The 20283-nt window shown below is 41.7% G+C and overlaps 1 protein-coding gene across 4 annotated transcripts in view; it reads right to left on the bottom strand.

Annotated features, from left to right (window-relative positions):
• LOC307045746 (RNA-binding motif, single-stranded-interacting protein 3-like) overlaps nt 1–10184 on the bottom strand; it is a 135439-nt gene extending 125255 nt beyond the window's left edge. For all 4 annotated transcript variants that reach the window (XM_079691675.1, XM_079691677.1, XM_079691676.1 and 1 more), the window contains exon 1: nt 8931–10184. In XM_079691675.1, the coding sequence (XP_079547801.1) occupies nt 8931–9005 (75 nt within the window). In that variant the 5' untranslated portion in view covers nt 9006–10184. The remainder of the gene's footprint in view (nt 1–8930) is intronic.
• Nucleotides 10185–20283: the final 10099 nt, after the last annotated feature.

Consider the following 20283-nt stretch of genomic DNA (forward strand, 5'->3'; position numbering starts at 1 on the left):
GGTATTCAGGGCTGGAATTTTACTTAACATGTCTGACCTGAGCAGCCCTCCGACAAAAATAGACAGAGGAGAAGACACAAGGAGAAGAGAGAGTGTGAAAGGAAAAGAGTAGAGAGATAGGAGGAAGCAACAGCTAAGTAGGATAAGGAACAACATATGGGGGAAATTCCCTTAGGCCATTCTTTCAATTATCTCTCTGGTCCCTGGTGTAGGGATCACTCGCCCACCAACGCACAAAGCCCCCCCACCCCCCTCACACAAAAGAAGAATAAAAAATGCGCCGACCAAATCCCCATGCTGATGGTTATAATGACATCATGGAGTTAGTGCACAGAACTTATGCAAATAATGCCTGTGTGTTTGAGATGTTTTCAATTATATGAATAGATTTGGTGTGCGAAGATAACATAATTATCAAATGTCTTGCTTACATACTTACAGTCTGCATATCATCTAGACATGTTTAACAAGATTTCAAATGTAAACAATTCAAATATGTATTTTTGTCCGACATATCTTTACCCTTAGACAATCCAGCACAGGATAAGACAGGTTGATTAAATGCAAAGTGTATTACAAGCCTGAACTAGAGTACTATAATAAAGCCAGCTTTCATAAAAAAACATTATCTTATTAATCAAAAAACAAAACAAGCATTTTTATTGTACTCTTAATTTATTTGGTCTAATTGAAAGAGAGAGATAATGAAATTCATAATGGCAGTATCTGTGACAGCACGGAGGTGTAGGTGTAACAAATGCAGGCAACATCTGCTATGTGTGATGCAGCGCCTGACTAATGCCCACACTCAGCACTTTACTGAGGCATATCATGGGTCAACAGGCTTCGTGTAAAAAAATCTCCCAATCAGGTCGGCTAATGATGCTTAAGCTAGTAATGGCGCATTCACACTGCAGCGTGGAGCTCGCTTTAAGCGTGCCGAGCCGTGCGGGCGGGGCCCGTTTTTGGTTGCGCTTCCACTTGGCCTAGTTTTGGCCCGGGGCTACTTTTTCACGTTTTTTCTGGCCCGACTAAATCGTGGTTCTATCGAGGCCAACAAGGGGGGCCAACAACCGGGCGGAATATGCTAAACTAGTGACGACTGCTGATTGGTCAGAGAGAATCGTCACAATTCTCGCACGACTTAATCCCTAGTGTCGCATATATTAAGGGACGCTTGCAGCATTTTTGAAAACAGTGAACCTAAGAAGAAAAAACCACATACAAAGAAGCAAGGACACGATGGCTTCCACATCCTCCATTGTTGTTGTGTGTTTTGTGAGTTGTGTCGCATTGAAGATGACGTCACGGCAGTTGTATGCAGCGTTGCTCCGCCTGCCAAAAAGCCGATCGCCCCGCCTACACTGCGTTACTATAGTAACTACCCCAGTTCCTAAACTGTAATGTGAGCGCAGCATTAAAGTGAGCCGGGCCTAATAAGGCCTAACCAAACCGAGCGAGGCCGAGCGAGGCCTGCAGTGTAAATGCGCCATAAGAGACCCCAAGACACCAATTTTCACCAGACACCAAAATCCCAAAAAGTTTTCTTATTCTCGACATGATATAATAGCCCATGTTTAAAGGGAACACTACATTAAACCAAAGGTAGATTAAAGGTGGGGTATGTAATTTATTTCAGCAACACTTTTTGTTATATTCCATGGAATGCTCTTAACATCGCGATAGCAATGAATATATTAAATGCTTTGACAAAAAATACATACAAAAATGTCATCTGTGGAAGCCGTAGTACTGTAAAAAGCACGACCAATCATTTTAGCCGGCCCGGCTAAAATAACTGGATGGCCTACCTGCCTGTCAGCCTTCCATCTGTGCACATACTTATCTCATGCCCTCATTGGTCATGTGCGCGGTTGTGTGTGTTGGAGGAGGGGCTCTGTAAGGAAGTGGCCGATTTTTTCCGGTTGTGTATTTTCAAATTCTAGCGCACTCGAGCTGGTTTCTCCAAAATGACCTGCCCCACCTTTAAGTGGAATGGAAGCATCACATGGCCCACCAATACCACCATTTGCTCAAATAGGGGAACAGTGTTATACGTTTGTATGAAAAAAGTAAATAAAGAGATATTGACTATATCGTTGTTGACCAGTTATAACGAATACTTCTCACTTAAGGATTCAAGATCATTTTTACACATGAGGCACCAGTAAGCTCTCATACTTCAACATCTAAACATGATTTGCCAAAAACTGGAATTATGTTTGCTGCTGGACAATATTAGATCATTGGACATTCTATCAGGAAGTGTTGGGGACTGATGGAGCCCTCGGCAATTTCCGTGGTGTAACTGTTCGAGGTCGAGGGCTCTGACAGGGGCTTTTAAGAGGCAGAGAATCCATTAGACAAGGGTCGCTACAAAGTGGCCAACTATTAAAAATGCAGCAGCACCATTATTCCCTGACCCTGCCTCCAACTTCTGTCTCCTTCACTGCACCACTCTTTATTTCCCTTTGGATCTCTATCTCTTCTTTCAAATTCCTTTTGCTACCGCCATCTGTTCTCTTTCTGATATATCTCTCTCTGCTCATCTCCTTCACATCCCTGTTTCTCTACCATCTCGCTCCCTCCTCCACATATTTTCTATTACAAAACTGGCAGGGGTGTAGCCTATCTCACCCACTCCTTGCATGTGCTGACCCGCTGCAGATTTTGCACTCCTATCCGACATAGCGAGGCACTGGTCAGCCTCCGCAACTGTACTGGGACAAGAATAGAACCAGCCCGCGGAGAATAATAAAATGGACATATATGGGTGCTTAGGAGAGTCCCTTTTAAGCAGAAATAACCACCCAGGCCCGGCAAACTGAACAGATGGTAGGAGAGGGGGGGAAAAGAGTTGGAGAAAGAGTGATGGGATAGGGCTTTAGAAGAAGGCGACATAACGTTGTTCTTCATTCTCTACATTGGCATATGATGCTATCAAGAGCAGAGCTTGAGATCCAACCAAAATAGAAGCTTAAACAACAAGCATATGATAATTCTGTGGGTTGTAAACCTGCAGCGGGTGCAGGCAGGTTGATGTCTGAGGAGAAGCAGGGCATGAGCACAATGCATGCCGTGCCATAAAACTATACCCTCTGTTTACTTTGCACTCTTCACACACACACTACTCAGTTTCCGTATGTGTGTGTGATGTGAGCTGCATAATTTATGGTCGCTGTTGCTGCTAAGGCGGAGTACTTTATGTTTAACAAGAGGAGCAGAGGCTTGGAAGGAAACAAGAAGGGAAGGAGGTGATAGTAAAACGGGAGAGCGTTTGGTGTCTGAAATGTTGTCTTTCATTCCCTCCTATCTTCCTGGTGTGTACCCATCACAGCTAAGCAAACACTGACCGCATTTATCTGCCGCATAATAGAGAGTAATTGAATGTGAAAAGCTAATTTGAAGGATGGAATATTGTATTTAGACGTCCGGGCGTGTCCGCATGTGCCATTACTTTGATATCAGCTGAATGCTGTTTCTCATTACCCTCATTAAAGCTCCTCGTGTGACACTGAGCACATTAGCACACTGATCTGCAGCAAGCTCATGATCGGATGCGTGATAATGCAACTTCTCTCTTATCTGGCTCTCAACGACAATCCTTAAAGACTCATATCCTCAGTCAGTCATTATCAATGGGTGAGAAGTTGATGATGATCGATGATGATGATGATGATGATGGTTCATATGTAGAGAGAGGTAAATTCATGTTTGAGATAAGAGAAAAGGCACAAGAGGAACAGGAGAAGTATTTTTTTCCCTCATGATGAGTAACATTTATTTTTACAATTCAAACTTGAAATGATGAAGACACTTGACAAGGCAGTGCAAATATAAAGCTCTTGTGTTTCATGTTAAGCTTTTACAGAAAAACGTAAACGATAAAGATCCTAGAAAGATAAGGATGATATGTTTGTTAACTAAAGATAAGAAATGTCCATATTATCTTCGATGTCTGTCTGGTGAACTCTACTAAATGTTTTCAAATGCTATTTCTGTTTATCAGAAGCTTTATTGTGGCAATAAACAAATGTATGTAAAATAATGCCTTTTCCTTGTCAAAAGCAAGCAGCACCTAACATAATAAATGCCCCTTTTCAATGTGAAAAAAAGGCAACATGTCAGATTTTGTTGTTATTGCTTTGAAATATTCAGTTATGACATATTGCGACCCAGCCACGGGAACACGCTCAAAACGTCACAGCAACAACCACAAGCTATGATAATTCGTTTTGCACTTTCATTTGGTCCAATTAGGGATTTCACACACTGGATTTCCTGAAAAATACTTTCAGTAGATTAAATTATGCCCCCTAAGCTACAAACTAGGCATCAACAATACACCGACTGAAAACTAGCTCACTGAGGCAATTGAGGGAATCCAAAACATTGATTGTACTTAAGAATGATAGATTTCCCCAATAGCTAGCCCCCCCAGCTATAACGTATAGTTACATTTGAACAAATCACATCGAGGAGGCAACAACGCAGCTGCGCTTCGGCATCAAACCCCCCCCCTGATCCCCTTAAACCCTCTTACAGCCATGATGAAGAGCCCCTAGGCTCATAAGAGGGCATGCTGTCCCTCCCCACCCCCTGCTAATGTACGCTAACTGTACCTATTGCCCATTATGGAGGCAGAGCAAGAGCAATTCTCTGTTTAATAGCCGCACATTTACACGTGCACTGTCATCAGGCTAAGCATTGTGAGTTTAAGCTTGTCATTTCATAACTGCCTTTGTGTGTCGCGTGTTTAAAGAACGCGATTGTACGCCAGTGAAAGCAGCGCACACACACACAAACACGCAGGATTGATTTCCACAGGAGAGCCACCATTCTCTGGAATCAAGATTAATAAGAGGCCGTTTACATCTCCAATCAGATCAGTGAGAGAGGTGGTGGTGTGAAAAAGGGCCAAAAAAGTGACCCAATAATAAATACGACTGCCAAGTTGTTTGTCCCCTCTTATCCATTGTACAAACAGAAAAGAGCCTGAAAGCACCTGCACACCTACATTCACACCCACACACATACACATTCACAAGCACAAACTCCTCAAATTTAAAGTCTGAGAGCAGCACGGGAAGATCAAACACTGGACACTGGCCTCCAACACACACACACACACACACACACACACACACACACACACACACACACACACACACACACACACACACACACACACACACACACACACACACACACACACACACACACACACACACACACACACACACACACACACACACACACACACACACACACACACACACACACACACACACACAGAACTGTTCCTCTGGGACCCGGTTGAGCTTTAATGACAGCAAGCTGCACGAAGAAGGGGTCAGGCATGGGAGTCGCTGTTCAGAGGCCACACACACGCTGACACACACACTCACATCAACACAGGATACACACATCCACGTACGCGCACCAAAAGTGAGCCAATGTATTCAGCCCACGTTCACGCACACGTTGGCGATCAAAGTTATAGGCTCATGTACAGTCACGGATACAAAGCTGACATACAGACGCAGCTTTTATTCATATATGGATAGATATGCGAACACACACACAGACACAAAGACACAGACACAGACACACACACACACACACACACACAGACACACAGAGATGCAAGTGAGAGGGAACACTGGGGAGCATAGGATCCAATTTGATTTGACCTTGACAGCAGCGGGAGGAAGGGAGGGCTGGGAGGGACGGGGGGATGGAGGGGAAGGAATGAAGTGATGGTCTGGGCCAGATGCCTGTTGCAGATACTTCAGAGAAATTAGATGACCTTGAACTGATGGAGATAAATCATAGAACAGGACACAGCAGCGTGACACGGTGACATCTGCACACATAAAACGGCATGACAGACGCACATCAAATGTAGGAGTTAATCTAATGTACGTTTGCATACCTCATGAGAAATAAACCTACAGATTAAAACTATTGGACGCTCAGTGATTGAGCTGACAGAGCTGATTACAAGTGCTAGAGAATTTGATGAGATTCCTTTTCACATTCATTAGAAATCTGGTGCATTCACTACCGTTTGCTAGAATCGTAAATAGGCAGTATTAATCCAACATGAATGAGGAAAAAGCTGCCAAAAACACTGGTTGTCAAAGTTTTCTGAGCATATTCTTATTTTTTTTAAATAATTCAGATAAAATGAACAGTGTTTTTGTTCTTTGTAATTCTGTTCAGGGAAAACAATATAAAACAAAAGTAGACTATTTGCCAAGAAACAATTACAATATAGATCTTTGGAGTTTCTTTCATTAAAAGGACATTTAGAAACAACACAGTTTATATTACCCAGTTGTAGACATGCATTTACTCTTCCAGATTAGCCAACAAAGAGACGTGCTCGTCATTGGCGATGTTGTTTATTACAACGGAATCGCAGATGTGCTTTAACAACAGCTTCTGTTCCTAAAATCATCAGACAGCGCCCAGATGTGAGCGTGTGCAGATCCCAGATCAGAAGATAAGTCGCTGATGTCGAAATGCTGCAAATGCAATCTGCTCGTCATCAGCAAGTATATTGTGCAGTTAATTGGAAATGTTCATCTTGTTTTGTGAACTAAAGCTAAAGAGCAGCACTGGATGTGTTTAAGCCAATGAATACAATACTACATATTAGCCGGCTTCTACCTGATTGAGCTGAATTTGTGAAAATATGTTTATAAACTCTAACTAGATTGATTAACCCGGCCTATAACAGTATACATATGAAAGATATTTTTGTTCATATTTTTTTAATAATCAGTATAAGCTACAATAAATCTTCCTATGTTGAAGTTTCTCTTGATTGGATCTCGTCCCAAAATCAGTCGTCATTAAAGGTGGGGTAGGTCATTTTGGAGAAACCAGCTCGAGTGCGCTAGAATTTGAAAATACACATCCGGGAAAAATCTGCCACTTCCTTACAGAGCCCCTCCTCCAACACACACGAACGCGCACATGACCAATGAGGGCATGAGATGAGTTTGTGCACAGATGGAAGGCTGACACGCAGGTAGGCCATCCAGTTAATTTAGCCGGGCCGGCTCAGATGATTGGTCGTGCTTTTTACAGTGCTACGGCTTCCACAGATGACACTTTTTTATGGATTTTTTGTCAAAGCACTTCAGATATTCATTGTTATCGGGATTTTAAGAGCATTCCATGGAATATAACAAAAAGTGTATCTCAAGCCGGTTTCTCAAACTTACCTACCCCACCTTTAACTATAACACATGCACAAATTAAAACAGCCAACATCCACGTGAGATCTTTGTGTTTGTGCGGTGGCAGTAACAGCTTCTTTCAACACATATTTATTTATTTATATGTTATTTTTAGGGTGTTAATTCTTCTTTTGGAAATAATTAAGACATTTAAAGAGAGATCTATAATGTTTTGGAGAGGAGAGGCTGTTTTAATAGTGCTCTTAGGTTTTCTGGAGGGCACCATGCAGCTGTAAAACAAATACAAAAATGATATCAGATTGTTAATTGGCTGGAAGTTCACTGTTATAGATTTGTATTGGATTCTAGGGAAGGAACCCTGAATAAGACAATCCTACCAATGTGTTATTGGTTCAAATAAAGTATATAGGACTTCACATTCCTATAAGATGCGTTGCTATTAGACTGCAAATGAATCATGCAGTCTAAGTATGGCTCAAGGTTCAACCTATTTTTAAGTGGAGCAATCATTAGCTTACCTGTTCTTCCCACACCGTGTCCACCCAATAGCATGATCGCTCTATTCTCAAAGCATCCCACTCCTACACTTTTATCTTTGCATCTCTCTCCATCTCTCTTGCCTGCTGACAAGTACACATTTACTAAATATTGGAGCAAACCTGCCAACTCCTCACACTTACTATCACAGGAAAGAAAAAACAAATGAATCACGGCAGACAAAGGGATATGGCAGGCTGGGCGATATGATGCAGGAGCCATCGATCAGGCCTTTTGCAATCCATTTTCCTCCTCTTGGTGGTAGAAGATTCAGAAAGGGGAATGTGTGTGTGTGTGTGTGTGTGTGTGTGTGTGTGTGTGTGTGTGTGTGTGTGTGTGTGTGTGTGTGTGTGTGTGTGTGTGTGTGTGTGTGTGTGTGTGTTTGTGTGTGTGTGCATTGATGATAAGTGTGAGTAAGAGAGAAGGAATAAAAGTGAAAGATCCGAGAAGAGAAACTGAAGTTGGTTTTGGTAATCGGACAAGTGTATCAGGTTCCAGCGTCTACAGCATGGAATCATGGGTATGGGGCTGGGGATGGCCAAGTGACGACGAGTGGGAGAGGGTGTGGGGCTGTCAGAGCAGAGAGGGACAAAGTAGGAGAGAAAACAAGGACTGAGGGAAGGGGGGCCTCATGCCCTGAACTTGAACTTGGAGCTGGTGGGGTTGTGGAGAGGGGAGGTCTAGGGTCAAGTGTTTAGTGGGGAAGGAAAAGGAAAAACCCAGCTGATTGACACCTACATCTCAGAGACGGATGGGGGATAGGGGACACGGGGCCATTTAGCAAGCTTACTTGCGAGGGCCATTTAGCAAGCTTACTTGCGGGGGCCATTTCGCCATCGTTTTCAAACATTGGAACCTTAAAGAGAGTCAATTTTTGTCTTTTTCTTGCTTGGTAAAACACAATCTTAATCTTTATATATGCTGGGGACAGACTCCTTTGTGGATCATGGTGCATTAATTAAGGAACACGACGTAACTCATGGGTAAATTAAACACGTCAAGATTGTTATTTTGTCTTGAAATGGCCCTGATTGGGAAGGAGAATTAAAATAGGCAGAAGATATAGAGTTTATTAAAAGAAGGTTTGCAAGACGGCATCAAAGTGATGTCTTATTTGCGACACACAAACATTGCCTCTGAGTTCGGAGGGGTAAAATAGGTCAACATCGATGACCATCCTACCTTAGTCTGGAGATAGTGGGGGTAGTAGTAGGTGTAGTGGGGGTACATTGGCTGCTGCTCCAAACGTTTTCCCATGTAGCTGGAATCCAAATGAAGGTCCTGGAAGCTGGAGAGAGAAGCTCGCAGGTGAGGGAACGACCACTCCAGGGGGGCGGCCAGTGTCCTTCAGACGAGTGGGGGACGTAGAGAGAGAAACGTTCTCCTCTTACTGAGGCGTGTGATAAGCACACAGAGGAAGGGAAGGATAAGATGACAGATCGCACTTGGGATTTCAGTCCGTCTACTTGTCTGGGAGCTCACAAAGAGAGACAGAGAGAATCCAGAGAAGCCGCAAAAAAGGAGTTGGGGTAGAAGGAGGTGAGGAGAGAGAGATATTAAATGGGTAGCAGCATGAAACAGAAAGCAAAAGGGGAATTGAAAAGCAGGACAGAGAGAGGGTAAAAGGAGAAGGGAGAAGAAGATGAGGAGGAGGAGGAGGAGGAGGAGGAGGAGGAGGAGGAGGAGGAGGAGGAGGAGGAGGAGGAATGGATGGAATCCGGTTGCCGGTTCCTTGCACTCTCCGCTCTAAAAATCAGACCCACTCTTCTTCTCTGTTGCCCTCAACATGCCCCGCAATTTGCTTTCTCCGGCGTCCCTTGCTCTTCTCCGTCTCCTTCTCTCTTCCCGTGTATCCGTTTCCCTGCCTCGTCTCTCTCGCACCAGACGAGAGCCCAATCCCACCGGGAGCTGGGCTGTATCCTGGGGAACACACACTGTCCTCCGCTGCTATCCTCAAAGGACAGTGAAATCAGCGATGAACTTACAGAGGAGGACGAGGACGAGGAGAGAGGGTGGTCTGGAGCTGAAGCTGTGACTGCCTTTCTTCTCACTCTCTCTTACTCCCTCCCTCTTTTGTTAAGCTCCGGGGGACAGATAGGTAGATATGGCAGGAGCCTGGCTTGGAGGATGAGCAAAAGAAAAAAGCCTCTGTGAGAACTCCTCTGGCTCGGGAAGAAGCAGATAGTCCTATCCAGACGCGCTCTCACACAGAGGAAAATCCCCTCTGATCCACAAGGTGCCTCCTCCAACTCTTTTGCTGTTCTTCCCCTCTGCGACCCCTCTCTTTTCTTCTCAAGCTCCTTCTCCCTGACCGCTTGTTTCCCACTGTGCCTGGCAGCCGTCACTGTTTGTGAGGTGGTGGTGGTGGTGGTAGTGGTGGTGGTGGTGGTGTGTGTAGTGTGTTGTGTGGCTGTTGCCGTCTGCTCCACTCTGCGTGGTGAGGCAGAGAGGGGCTCGGCTTCAGCGCAGCTATGCTCCTCCCTCCCTCCCTCCCTCCCTCTCTCTCTCTCTCTCTCTTCCTCCCCTCTGTCTGTGTCTCTCTCTCCCTCTGTGTTTTTCATGGAACTATAGAACAGTGGGAGTGGTTGGTCCTGCCCTTGCTCAACCCCTGGGGTGTGTGTGTGTGTGTGTGTGTGTGTGTGTGTGTGTGTGTGTGTGTGTGTGTGTGTGTGTGTGTGTGTGTGTGTGTGTGTGTGTGTGTGTGTGTGTGTGTGTGTGTGTGTGTGTGTGTGTGTGTGTGTGTGCACTACATAGAAACTGAGAGAAAAGGAGAGAGACAGAGATGGGCTGTTCTGCTGGCAGATAGGCGGAGCTGGGGAGGGAGAATGAGGAGCAGGAGCTGGGGTAAAGGGTGAGAAGAGGATACAGGAGGAGGAGAATTTGGAAACAGAGACCCCCCTACTGGCACTCTATAAGCGCAGCAACTATTTAGAGAAGTTTTTTTTTTTTTTTTTTCAACTGTTTTCACATCACCATCATCTGGCATGAAGAACATGTATATACTGTACACACATGCTTGAATGACTCTCAAATATGTGCGCCTGAATCCAACAGCGCACACAGTGTTGCTACATTCACACGTGCCCAGTAAAGGGCCCAACATGGACTGTGGATTCAGTGGTTGCGTGGCACAGTGACCCACTGACACAGTGCTGCCTGTTATGTGATGTAACCAGGTTTGAGTAGTGCTCTTACATAAGCACAGTGAGCCATGCATGAAAAGACTGCTCTGCCCTCTGACTGCAGCTGTGCATGAGTGTGTGTAAAAAAGGAGACATGGGTTGGCAGAAAACGCAAGATCACTGCAGTGGAAAATAAAGGGCATGAGAACAGAATGCAAACACAAAAGCTCCTGTGAAGATAAGGGCTTTATTTCTTGTGGGCCACTACACTACTTCACAGCGAAGTCACTGTGTGTGTGCCATTGTGCGCCCGTCTTTTTTTCACTTTTCGTGCAAGTCTGTCTGTCTTTTAATAGTATTCTTCTGTCAGCCTTGACAATAGACAATAAAGATGTGTTCAGCTCAGAGATGTACCAACAACAAAACATCTCCATGCAGAGGCAGCATGTACAAATATATGTTGGTCACCTAACTCTATGTTGGTCAACTAACCCGTGATGCGTGAGATAATACAACACTTACTACCAACAGATTAAGATATTACCAGATAAGATAAGGAGCAAGAACAAAAGTTACCACGTCACACATACCAACAACATGAAGGTATGCTAAAGCACCCTGGGGGGTGACTTTGAATACTACACCAGTTTCCAGAAGTGGCCAAACATTGTGTTCACCACTGACCATGACTGTGAAACTAATCAAACGATCAGCTAATCAAAATAATTCTAACTTGATTATTTTCTTACCTCAGCACTGCTGTATGTTACTGCTCTCTGAGCTAATCCTATTTGACACATAAACTGTAACATCATGCCTGGAGGGGAGCCTGGACTACATTCATCTGTTCCTATTTGGATCTGTATGGCCTTGTTTACAATGTGACTAATTGAGTTTATTCATTCCATAGATTAGAACAAGTCTTTGTCAAACATTACATGCTGTTACACAATTGTCATTTTTAGCTTTGCTTTGCCCTTATCATTTTCCATATGTTCTTTAATGCGTTTCTTTCTTTACAAAGTGTTGTGTTGCAGTTTAACCATGGGTGTTGTTGATATAGTGCCAGTAGCTTTTACACAGTTTCTAAAAGTCATCTGAATAACCTTGTGATAGCACGTTTTATGATCATAATTATCGTATATTAACAGTGGCAGACATTCTCTGCCACCCAGAGGAGCGCGGGCAGGAAGTTAGTCATCAGGTAAATTGCTGCTCAGCCTACACCGCTCTGAGTGGAGTTAAAGCATCACTTGTAAATGGAAATCAAGAAGTGTGCACTGCACAGCTGTAGAAGTCAGGTTGAAGCCTTCAGCTGACAAGCAGTTAGGTTTAGCACAAAGACAGAACAGTTAAATGCAAATGATTGGTGAAAATAAAAAGCTGCTTCAAGCACAAAAGACACAATGTCCTCTAATTTTTAAAACTTTGGATACATTTGTATTCAAATTAAAATAAATGTACATCGCTTCTAACAGCATTAGTGCTGCTTTAAACTACATGCTAAAATCTGACTGTTAACACAGTATCAAAGTTAACAATCTGAGTTTTGATGTTAATAAACTTCAATTTGCCTGTAAAACTTTTGCCATGAATAAAATGATTGGATATATATATATATTTAACCTGGTGATTACATCAAAGCTACTCCATTTTATCCTGAGGGGAACATGAGCGGCTGTACTTAATCTTACATCAATCCTTCCCACAGTTGTCCAAAGGTTTTTTTCCCAGATCACCAAAGTCAGTGGGATTCATCCTTGGGGATCACAAACGCCAATTTAATTGCAATTCCATTTTATAGTAGTTACGATTTTTTATTCTGAAAGGTGGTGGGCAGCATGACGAACCAATACATAGTTTGATCTTGTGAAAAAAGAAGAGAAAATAGAAAAACAGTTTTAACAACATTTTTGTTTTGTGCTACATTACAAATACCCACTTAGAGAAAATATAGTGCAAACACTATACAAGTACTGATTATGCAACAGTACAGCTTACCGTCTTTCCTCGATGACACCGAGTCAATATTTTGATTAAGATCCGTTATTTTTCATGCTATCCTGTGCAGTATGTCATTCATACGATCCGCTCCTATAATAACATTGTATTTTCTGTGATACTATTTGGGCTCCGTTTTATAACCTGTAATACCCAAGTCATGATCTACACTCTTATGGATGGCTGTGTGAGCTCATCTTGCAGTAATTCCTGCCTGATCTTACCAGTGAAATATATGAGCATGTTGTACGGCTGCTGCTAGCAAAAGAAAGCAGGCTGTATTGATTGTGTTGCGATTGTAGTGGAGCAGTGTGCATGGCCATAGCAGGCAGAAGGGTTATACGCACACACAGCTAAGCAGTTTGATAGAGGAAGGTTATACATTCATTCGATGGCACTATGTGTAGAATGCCAAGTGAGAGAGGGATACTTGGATATCAGGTGTGTGCGTCTACTATGTGTGTGTGCATCTACTATATATGAGTAGCACACCAGCCAACATTTCCATGCAATATTAAGATTCTGCTGACAGCGCAGATTGGGAAAACAAAGAGAGAGAATTGATTCTTCCAACTGCACAGAACAGTCCCATTACGAGGAGCACAATCTCTACATCTCACTCCATACGCTGCTATAATAAAGCATTCTAATTACCTTGTCTAGTGACAAGACAGCCATTATAATGGTGGTAAATACACACTGGTTAATTGCAGTCATTCTAATATCAAACAGACTTCTATTAAGTCTTAAGCACAATCTCATTGCCTACTTGTTTTGAAAGACTTCAAATGTATATGCTGCATCTGCGTTTCTCTGCAAAAGAGAATGACTTTTTTTAAGAAGGGACGCTATTTTGCAATTGCCAGAGATTGGAAAATACCAGCTGGAGCAAACATATCAAAGTGTTTTCATTGACACTGTGTGTTCTTAAAGCCCCCAGGTCATCAAAGCAGTTTTCAAATGGAGCAGGAAAGGCCATGCTGTGAATCAGGGATGTGATCCTCTCACCGCTGACCACCAGATGTATAACAAACACCCAGCCAGATAAAAAAAAAAAAGGCAGTAAAAGCCTCACATCTTAGCTCAGATACAGCTGGGACAACAGAAGAGGTCATGATGACGATAGTCCTATTTTACAGAAGCTGCTCTGGTTGGTTTTCAAAGCAAACCCTGGCCAGGACATCGTCACACACACACACACACACACACACACACACACACACACACACACACACACACACACACACACACACACACACACACACACACACACACACACACACACACACACACACACACACACACACACACACACACACACACACACACACACACACACACACACACACACACACACACACACACACCTACTATGTTATTTGAAGAGAACAGATTTACAGTGGTAAATGGACTATTACATCCAATTGCCACACACAGCATGAGGGAATTTATCTCTTTGCCAGTCCCCTGAGATACAAACACAGAGACTGCAGAGAATGTAGAATAAACTATTTTGGGTGTCTTTGATCCGGGAAATTGAACAAGAGGAGTACATATTTACGCACAAATAAGAAAGTATAAGCTGTATCTTCGGAAATGTATTGTTAAGAGTGCGTTAGCTACATTTACATCCCACCTTGGCTACATGCTTCAACTTCATTCCTACATGGTCAGTATCCTGTGTGAGAGACACTTTTCACAGCATGTCACATTGACAAAGAACTCATTAACTTCACAGGAAAATAAAAGACACGATAGCAGACTAATGCCCCCCTTGTGACATCAAAGGACTCTCTAAGGACCGATACAATCTGCAAAGGGAGGGTCACGTAACAAACACAGACAGCCTGATAGTCGGCTTGTTTTTGGGAGACTTGCTAGCTTGTCTTCTTGCAGTGTAATAAAATAATCCAACACACTCTCACTCCATAATCGTCCAGGAGCGACGTTTGGTCAGGGTCCCGTGGCGTGCAGTTGTGACGCTCCTAGGCTCCTTCAGCTTCATAAAGGGACTCAAATAGCTTTCAACTGATTGCAATGTATTCCCATCTGCGGCGGGATTTGACGCTCATGGAAGCACGGCATTCGTTTGTGTCGGCTGACCTTAAAGGCAATGTGAGCGTCCATTCCCATTGGATAACGGAGAATTGTACACCCGGAAGTAAGTATTCCCCTTACTGTCGATTGATTTTACAGTGATATCTGCACTACTCATCAACTAAAAAACACCAGATTATCCTTGTTAATTACACAACATTGATTGGTTTAAAATGTGTGCAATGCTTTTGTATTTTTCCCCTTCGATTCGGAGAAACAAATATTTTTTCGGAGTAAAGGATGGCAGAAGACACTACACTACCCAGAATCCCCAGCTATCGTTTAGGACTACACCATGTGCTCGGTTTGACCCCGTGATTAGTTCTCAAGTTCTGTGATTGGTTGACCTCCAACTGTATTCCATATGAAAAAAAACGTTTCGTAAAAGATAAAATCATACTTTATTCAGCAATGCTTGCTTTACTCTTTGAAAGTCATCACATGAATGCATTGTAATAAATGCTTCAACTGCATTAAATATATTACACATCTGTCGTATTTCTTTATTTTTATTTATCTACAGAGATCGGGCTCAGAATAGACTTTTACCGTTCAGGTTGAATTTCACAATAAAGTTAGTAGTAATATTTTGTTTTGATATTAATGTTTTGTATTAACTACTAGACCGCTGGGTCATGTTAAGACCATCTTTTCTGTGTTGCTGTGGGTTTTTTCCATCGCTTTTGTGTTACAAATATCAAAACAATAACTAAATATATCCGTCGTAAACTAAACCAGAAACAGCACTATATTGTATTTTGTTAACACTGTAAACTTGACAGCTTTTTAACTCAAACCACCTACTGGTTAAAGCACGTTATTACACGTTTAGAGTAATGCAATGCAGGTAGATTGTGTTGCTTTTTAATGACTGTTTAAAATGCCTTTTTCTTAATGTCTTTTATTATTATTAACTACTTGTTACTTGTTGCTAGGGACGCTGCTATCGATATTGTGTTTCGCAAAATGTTCTCTACCTATGGCACGTCTCTACTGGGATTATAGTTTTAAAAGACGTTTTCGTATTTTCCCATAATAAGAAGTTGCCAGTAAACTGTGTACATCCCAGGAGGTTTAGGGGATAGGAAACACTCAAATTTAAAACATATAATTAATAAATGCGTGAAAATTCCTTGTGCCCATAATGGGCAGCATTAATATATATACCCACATGCCAGCTAAGGTCAGAAGAGCTTTATTTAACAGCTGGTCTTATGTCTGTGACCCCTCCTGTTGTTAATTGATAAGCCTGAAACATGCACTTGTCAAGGTTCAGAGGCACATTTTGCAAATATAGCAGTAGCCATCGATCATCTTAAGATAAGATATACTTTATTGATCCCAAGTTGGAAACATTTGCGTTACATCAGCATGTGTAACAGTTGTAAATATGCAGTGGTGTTTATTTGTAAATCATTTAGTATAATCACACAAATTCTGTGTTTCATATTTAATGATTCTGTGTTCTTTATTTATTGATTGTTCAATACCTGACAAGGCCGGAGATGAAATATCTATATGTTATAAGAGTATACATAATGTATAATATCAGTTAAAATAAGTGCTTCAACATAGTTAACATTGCAGGAGGTATGCACAAACATTGATAGATGTCTTGTAATGCACTATTGAGGAACCTTGAACCCAAGTTTTTCATTCATTGCATAACTACACCGTTTGTGAATATGATATGCCAATAAACCTTAGAAAATCTTGAAATCTTGAAAGGGATGTGCAAAATAGTCATTATATACAGTCTTTAATTAACTATTAGTAGAGAATAACGGGTAATGAATATACTTTATAGGGATCCTATTAATATCTAATAATAAAAATAATGAAATTCAATAACATGCTTTAACCACCAGGTGTCCTTTTCTATCAGCTGTGCACCTTTATGGTGTAAATATACAGCCTATCTACCAATTGGATCAAATATAAAAGTCAGCCGAATTAGTGTTGATCCTGCTAAGAGACGTATTGTGTGAAAAGAAATGTAAGCTGTTGTTTAATTGCTGATATATTTATGATCCATGTCACGTTTTCAGTGTTGGTGGCAGTTCCTCATGTTTGTCTAGAAGTCTTCTCATAAGGGCTCTATAAATAGAGAACTACGGCAGATATGTAATATTTAATGCAGCCGAACCGTGTATTACAATGCCGTTATGTGATGACTTTCAAAGAGAAAAGCAAGCATACTCGGAATAAAGTTTTTTTTTTTTTTTTAAATGTTTTCGGTCTATTTGTTAATGACGATGTGATGTGAGATGTGAGACTGAAATTGCACAGGGTAAAATAACGTATCTTTAGATGCGGATTTTGTTAAACTAATACGTTTGCGCTGTGGCCCAACACCATACATTGACGGGGAAGGGGGTAGCAATAAAGATAACACCATTAAACAGTTACACAACATAACAGAAATAATATCGACAGCAGCGTCCCTAGCAACTACCTTTGTAACAATGAAAACGTTGTATGGACGCAATTTCCTGAAGTAATCTTGGTAATAACTAGCAAACTAAAGATCATGTACATCCACTGCACACATAATCTGAAATAACAACTCATATTTCTCGCATCAAATGACATCAAAACGCATTTTAATGGCCAAACTAACTTTAAAATAGGCATTTTCCACAGAGAATAAAACTAAGTTCGGCCATGTTTGTTTTTTCTGCAGGGAGAAATTTGAAGATCACGTGACATAGACGCCAGCCATTGGAATGAATGGCGAAAACAAAGGGGTTTGTCAAACAAAGCACAAGGTGTAGTCTTAAACGATAGCTGGGGATTCTGGGTAGTGTAGTGTCTTCTGCCATCCTTTACTCCGAAAAAATATTTGTTTCTCCAAATCGAAGGGGAAAAATACAAAAGCATTGCACACAATTTAAACCAATCAATGTTGTGTAATTAACAAGGATAATCTGGTATTTTTTAGTCGATGAGTAGTGCAGATATCACTGTAAAATCAATCGACAGTAAGGGGAATACTTACTTCCGGGTGTACAATTCTCCGTTATCCAATGGGAATGGACGCTCACATTGCCTTTAAGGGCAGCCGAAACAAACGAATGCCGTGCTTCCATGAGCGTCAAATCCCGCCGCAGATGGGAATACATTGCAATCAGTTGAAAGCTATTTGCGTCCCTTTATGAAGCTGAAGGAGCCTAGGAGCCTCACAACTGCACGCCACGGGACCCTGACCAAACGTCGCTCCTGGACGATTATGCAGTGAGAGTGTGTTGGATAATCACAACAGAAGTTCCAAACAGAACTGCGGTAAAACATGTCAATCAATCCACTGCATGCTTCATTCTTTTAACTCTCTTTAGTTTTGCGAAAGCAGTAGCTTATCAATCGCCCTGTAAAGACTTGGTTGAAGCAGAGCAGCTGCAAAATTCATATTAAAGAACATTGTCTCATCATCTTACAAGCAGTTGTTTCCTTTGGTTAGTAACAAAAACACAAACACACAAACACAGCAGTTGAGTAGACAGCCCTTCAATGTGAACAATGAGGCATTTTTATACACACTGCAAAAAAAATGTGGCCATGTGCAGCTTAGACCACCTCCAAATGTGGTCTAAGTCCATTTGGATCTCAATATGTTAGCAATATGTCCACTCCCTTCTGTACTGAGAGCTGTCCACTTGAGATGGTATCACAAATCATTTTCCTGCCAGGTCTGAACCGGTCCACTGGGATCCAAATGTGACCTTAATCAACATAGCCTCTAGTAAATCAGAGCTTGAGTCCCTTTGATACATTTAAAAGTATCTACTGCAGTATAATCAGTGAATATTCCCTAATGAGAGATTTCCAAGGACAGTGAGTGTTTCTGTAAAAATATAAGATAATAAAGAAGGAACAGCTCAATGTAACTGCAGGAAGAAGACGACAAATGGCATTTTCAATGATCAACTCCAACACAAATGCAACCTATTGTCCGTTAAACTATCCATAACCTATGCCCGCTTAACCTTTAGAGGCAGGAGAGGCTGGGCCAGACCAAACCTCAAGAACATTTTGTTTCATGGTTTGTTTAGTTAAGGACCCCTGATCTGCTGATCTGATGGCAAATCAGCATGAAATCAGCAGGGGAAAAGCTACACACATACTGTAGCAGTGGTCTTGGTAAGGCTTGACTGGTTAACAGAGGTGGGAGGAGTACTCATATTTTGTACTTCAGTAAAAGTAGAAGTACCAGAGGGAATACTCTGTTACAAGCAAAGTTCCTGCATTCAAAATGTTACTCAAGTAAAATTACAAAAGTATCAGTATCAGAATATACTTAAAGAACCAAAAGTAAAAGTACTCATTCTGCAGATTGGTCCATTTCAGAATAATATATATCATATGTTTTGATTATAATTATTGATCATTAAAGTGTTATCAAAGCTGGTAAAGGTGGAGCTAGTTTTAATGACTTTCTATACTAAGTTATAATCAACAGACACAGAAGGTTGGTGACTCAGGTTGGAAACAGACAGTCCAAAAGCATCTGTCTGAGTTTGTCGAATTAAACAGAAGTTCCGCGTGCTCCACGGTTTATCACGGGCGGTCAGAGTGATAGTAATCCAACACACTTAAACTGGCTCTATTAAATGTCAGGTCTTTAGCAGGTAAATCATTTTTAATCAACGATTTTATCACCAAGCACAATCTGGATTTTATGTTTTTAACTGAAACTTGGTTAGACCAAAACAACAGCACAGCTGTTCTTATAGAATCAACCCCTCCCAACTTTAATTCTATGAGTCAGGCAAGACTACATAAGAAAGGGGGTGGAGTAGTTATTTTGTTTAATGACTTATTTCAATGCAAGCAGACTATGTATGGAAACTAGGGCTGAATGATTAATCGATTTTAAATCGAAATCGCGATTCGAAATTATGCGATTATAAATCGCAAAGCCTGCGATTTTTTAAAAACTTTTTTTTTTTTTACATTTTTTTTTTCTTCTTGTGTGTCAGTCATCCACACCAATCAGAAGTGCTGTGCTCCACATGTACCAGCCATTGTTAACCAATCAGAAGTGGCCCATGATAGAAGGTGATAGACAGATTGATCCAAGTATTTTTGAAAGTGCCCGCCCTTTCCAAATGGCTTCTAATGGAGCTTTCCTAGATGGTTTGGTGAAAGAAACCATCTGAGTCAGGTTAGTAATGCTCCATCACGTGTTTTATATTACAGGGTGAATCTTAAACTGAAGCTTGACTTTAAAGCAGGGGTGGGGAACAATTTTACTCTCAAGGGCCATTTCAATTTTTTCAACATCCTCCAAGGGCCGTACAAATTATTGACCTCTGCTT

This window comes from Notothenia rossii (genome assembly GCF_949606895.1).
Source record: "Notothenia rossii genome assembly, chromosome: 7".
NCBI classification, from domain to species: Eukaryota; Metazoa; Chordata; class Actinopteri; order Perciformes; family Nototheniidae; genus Notothenia; species Notothenia rossii.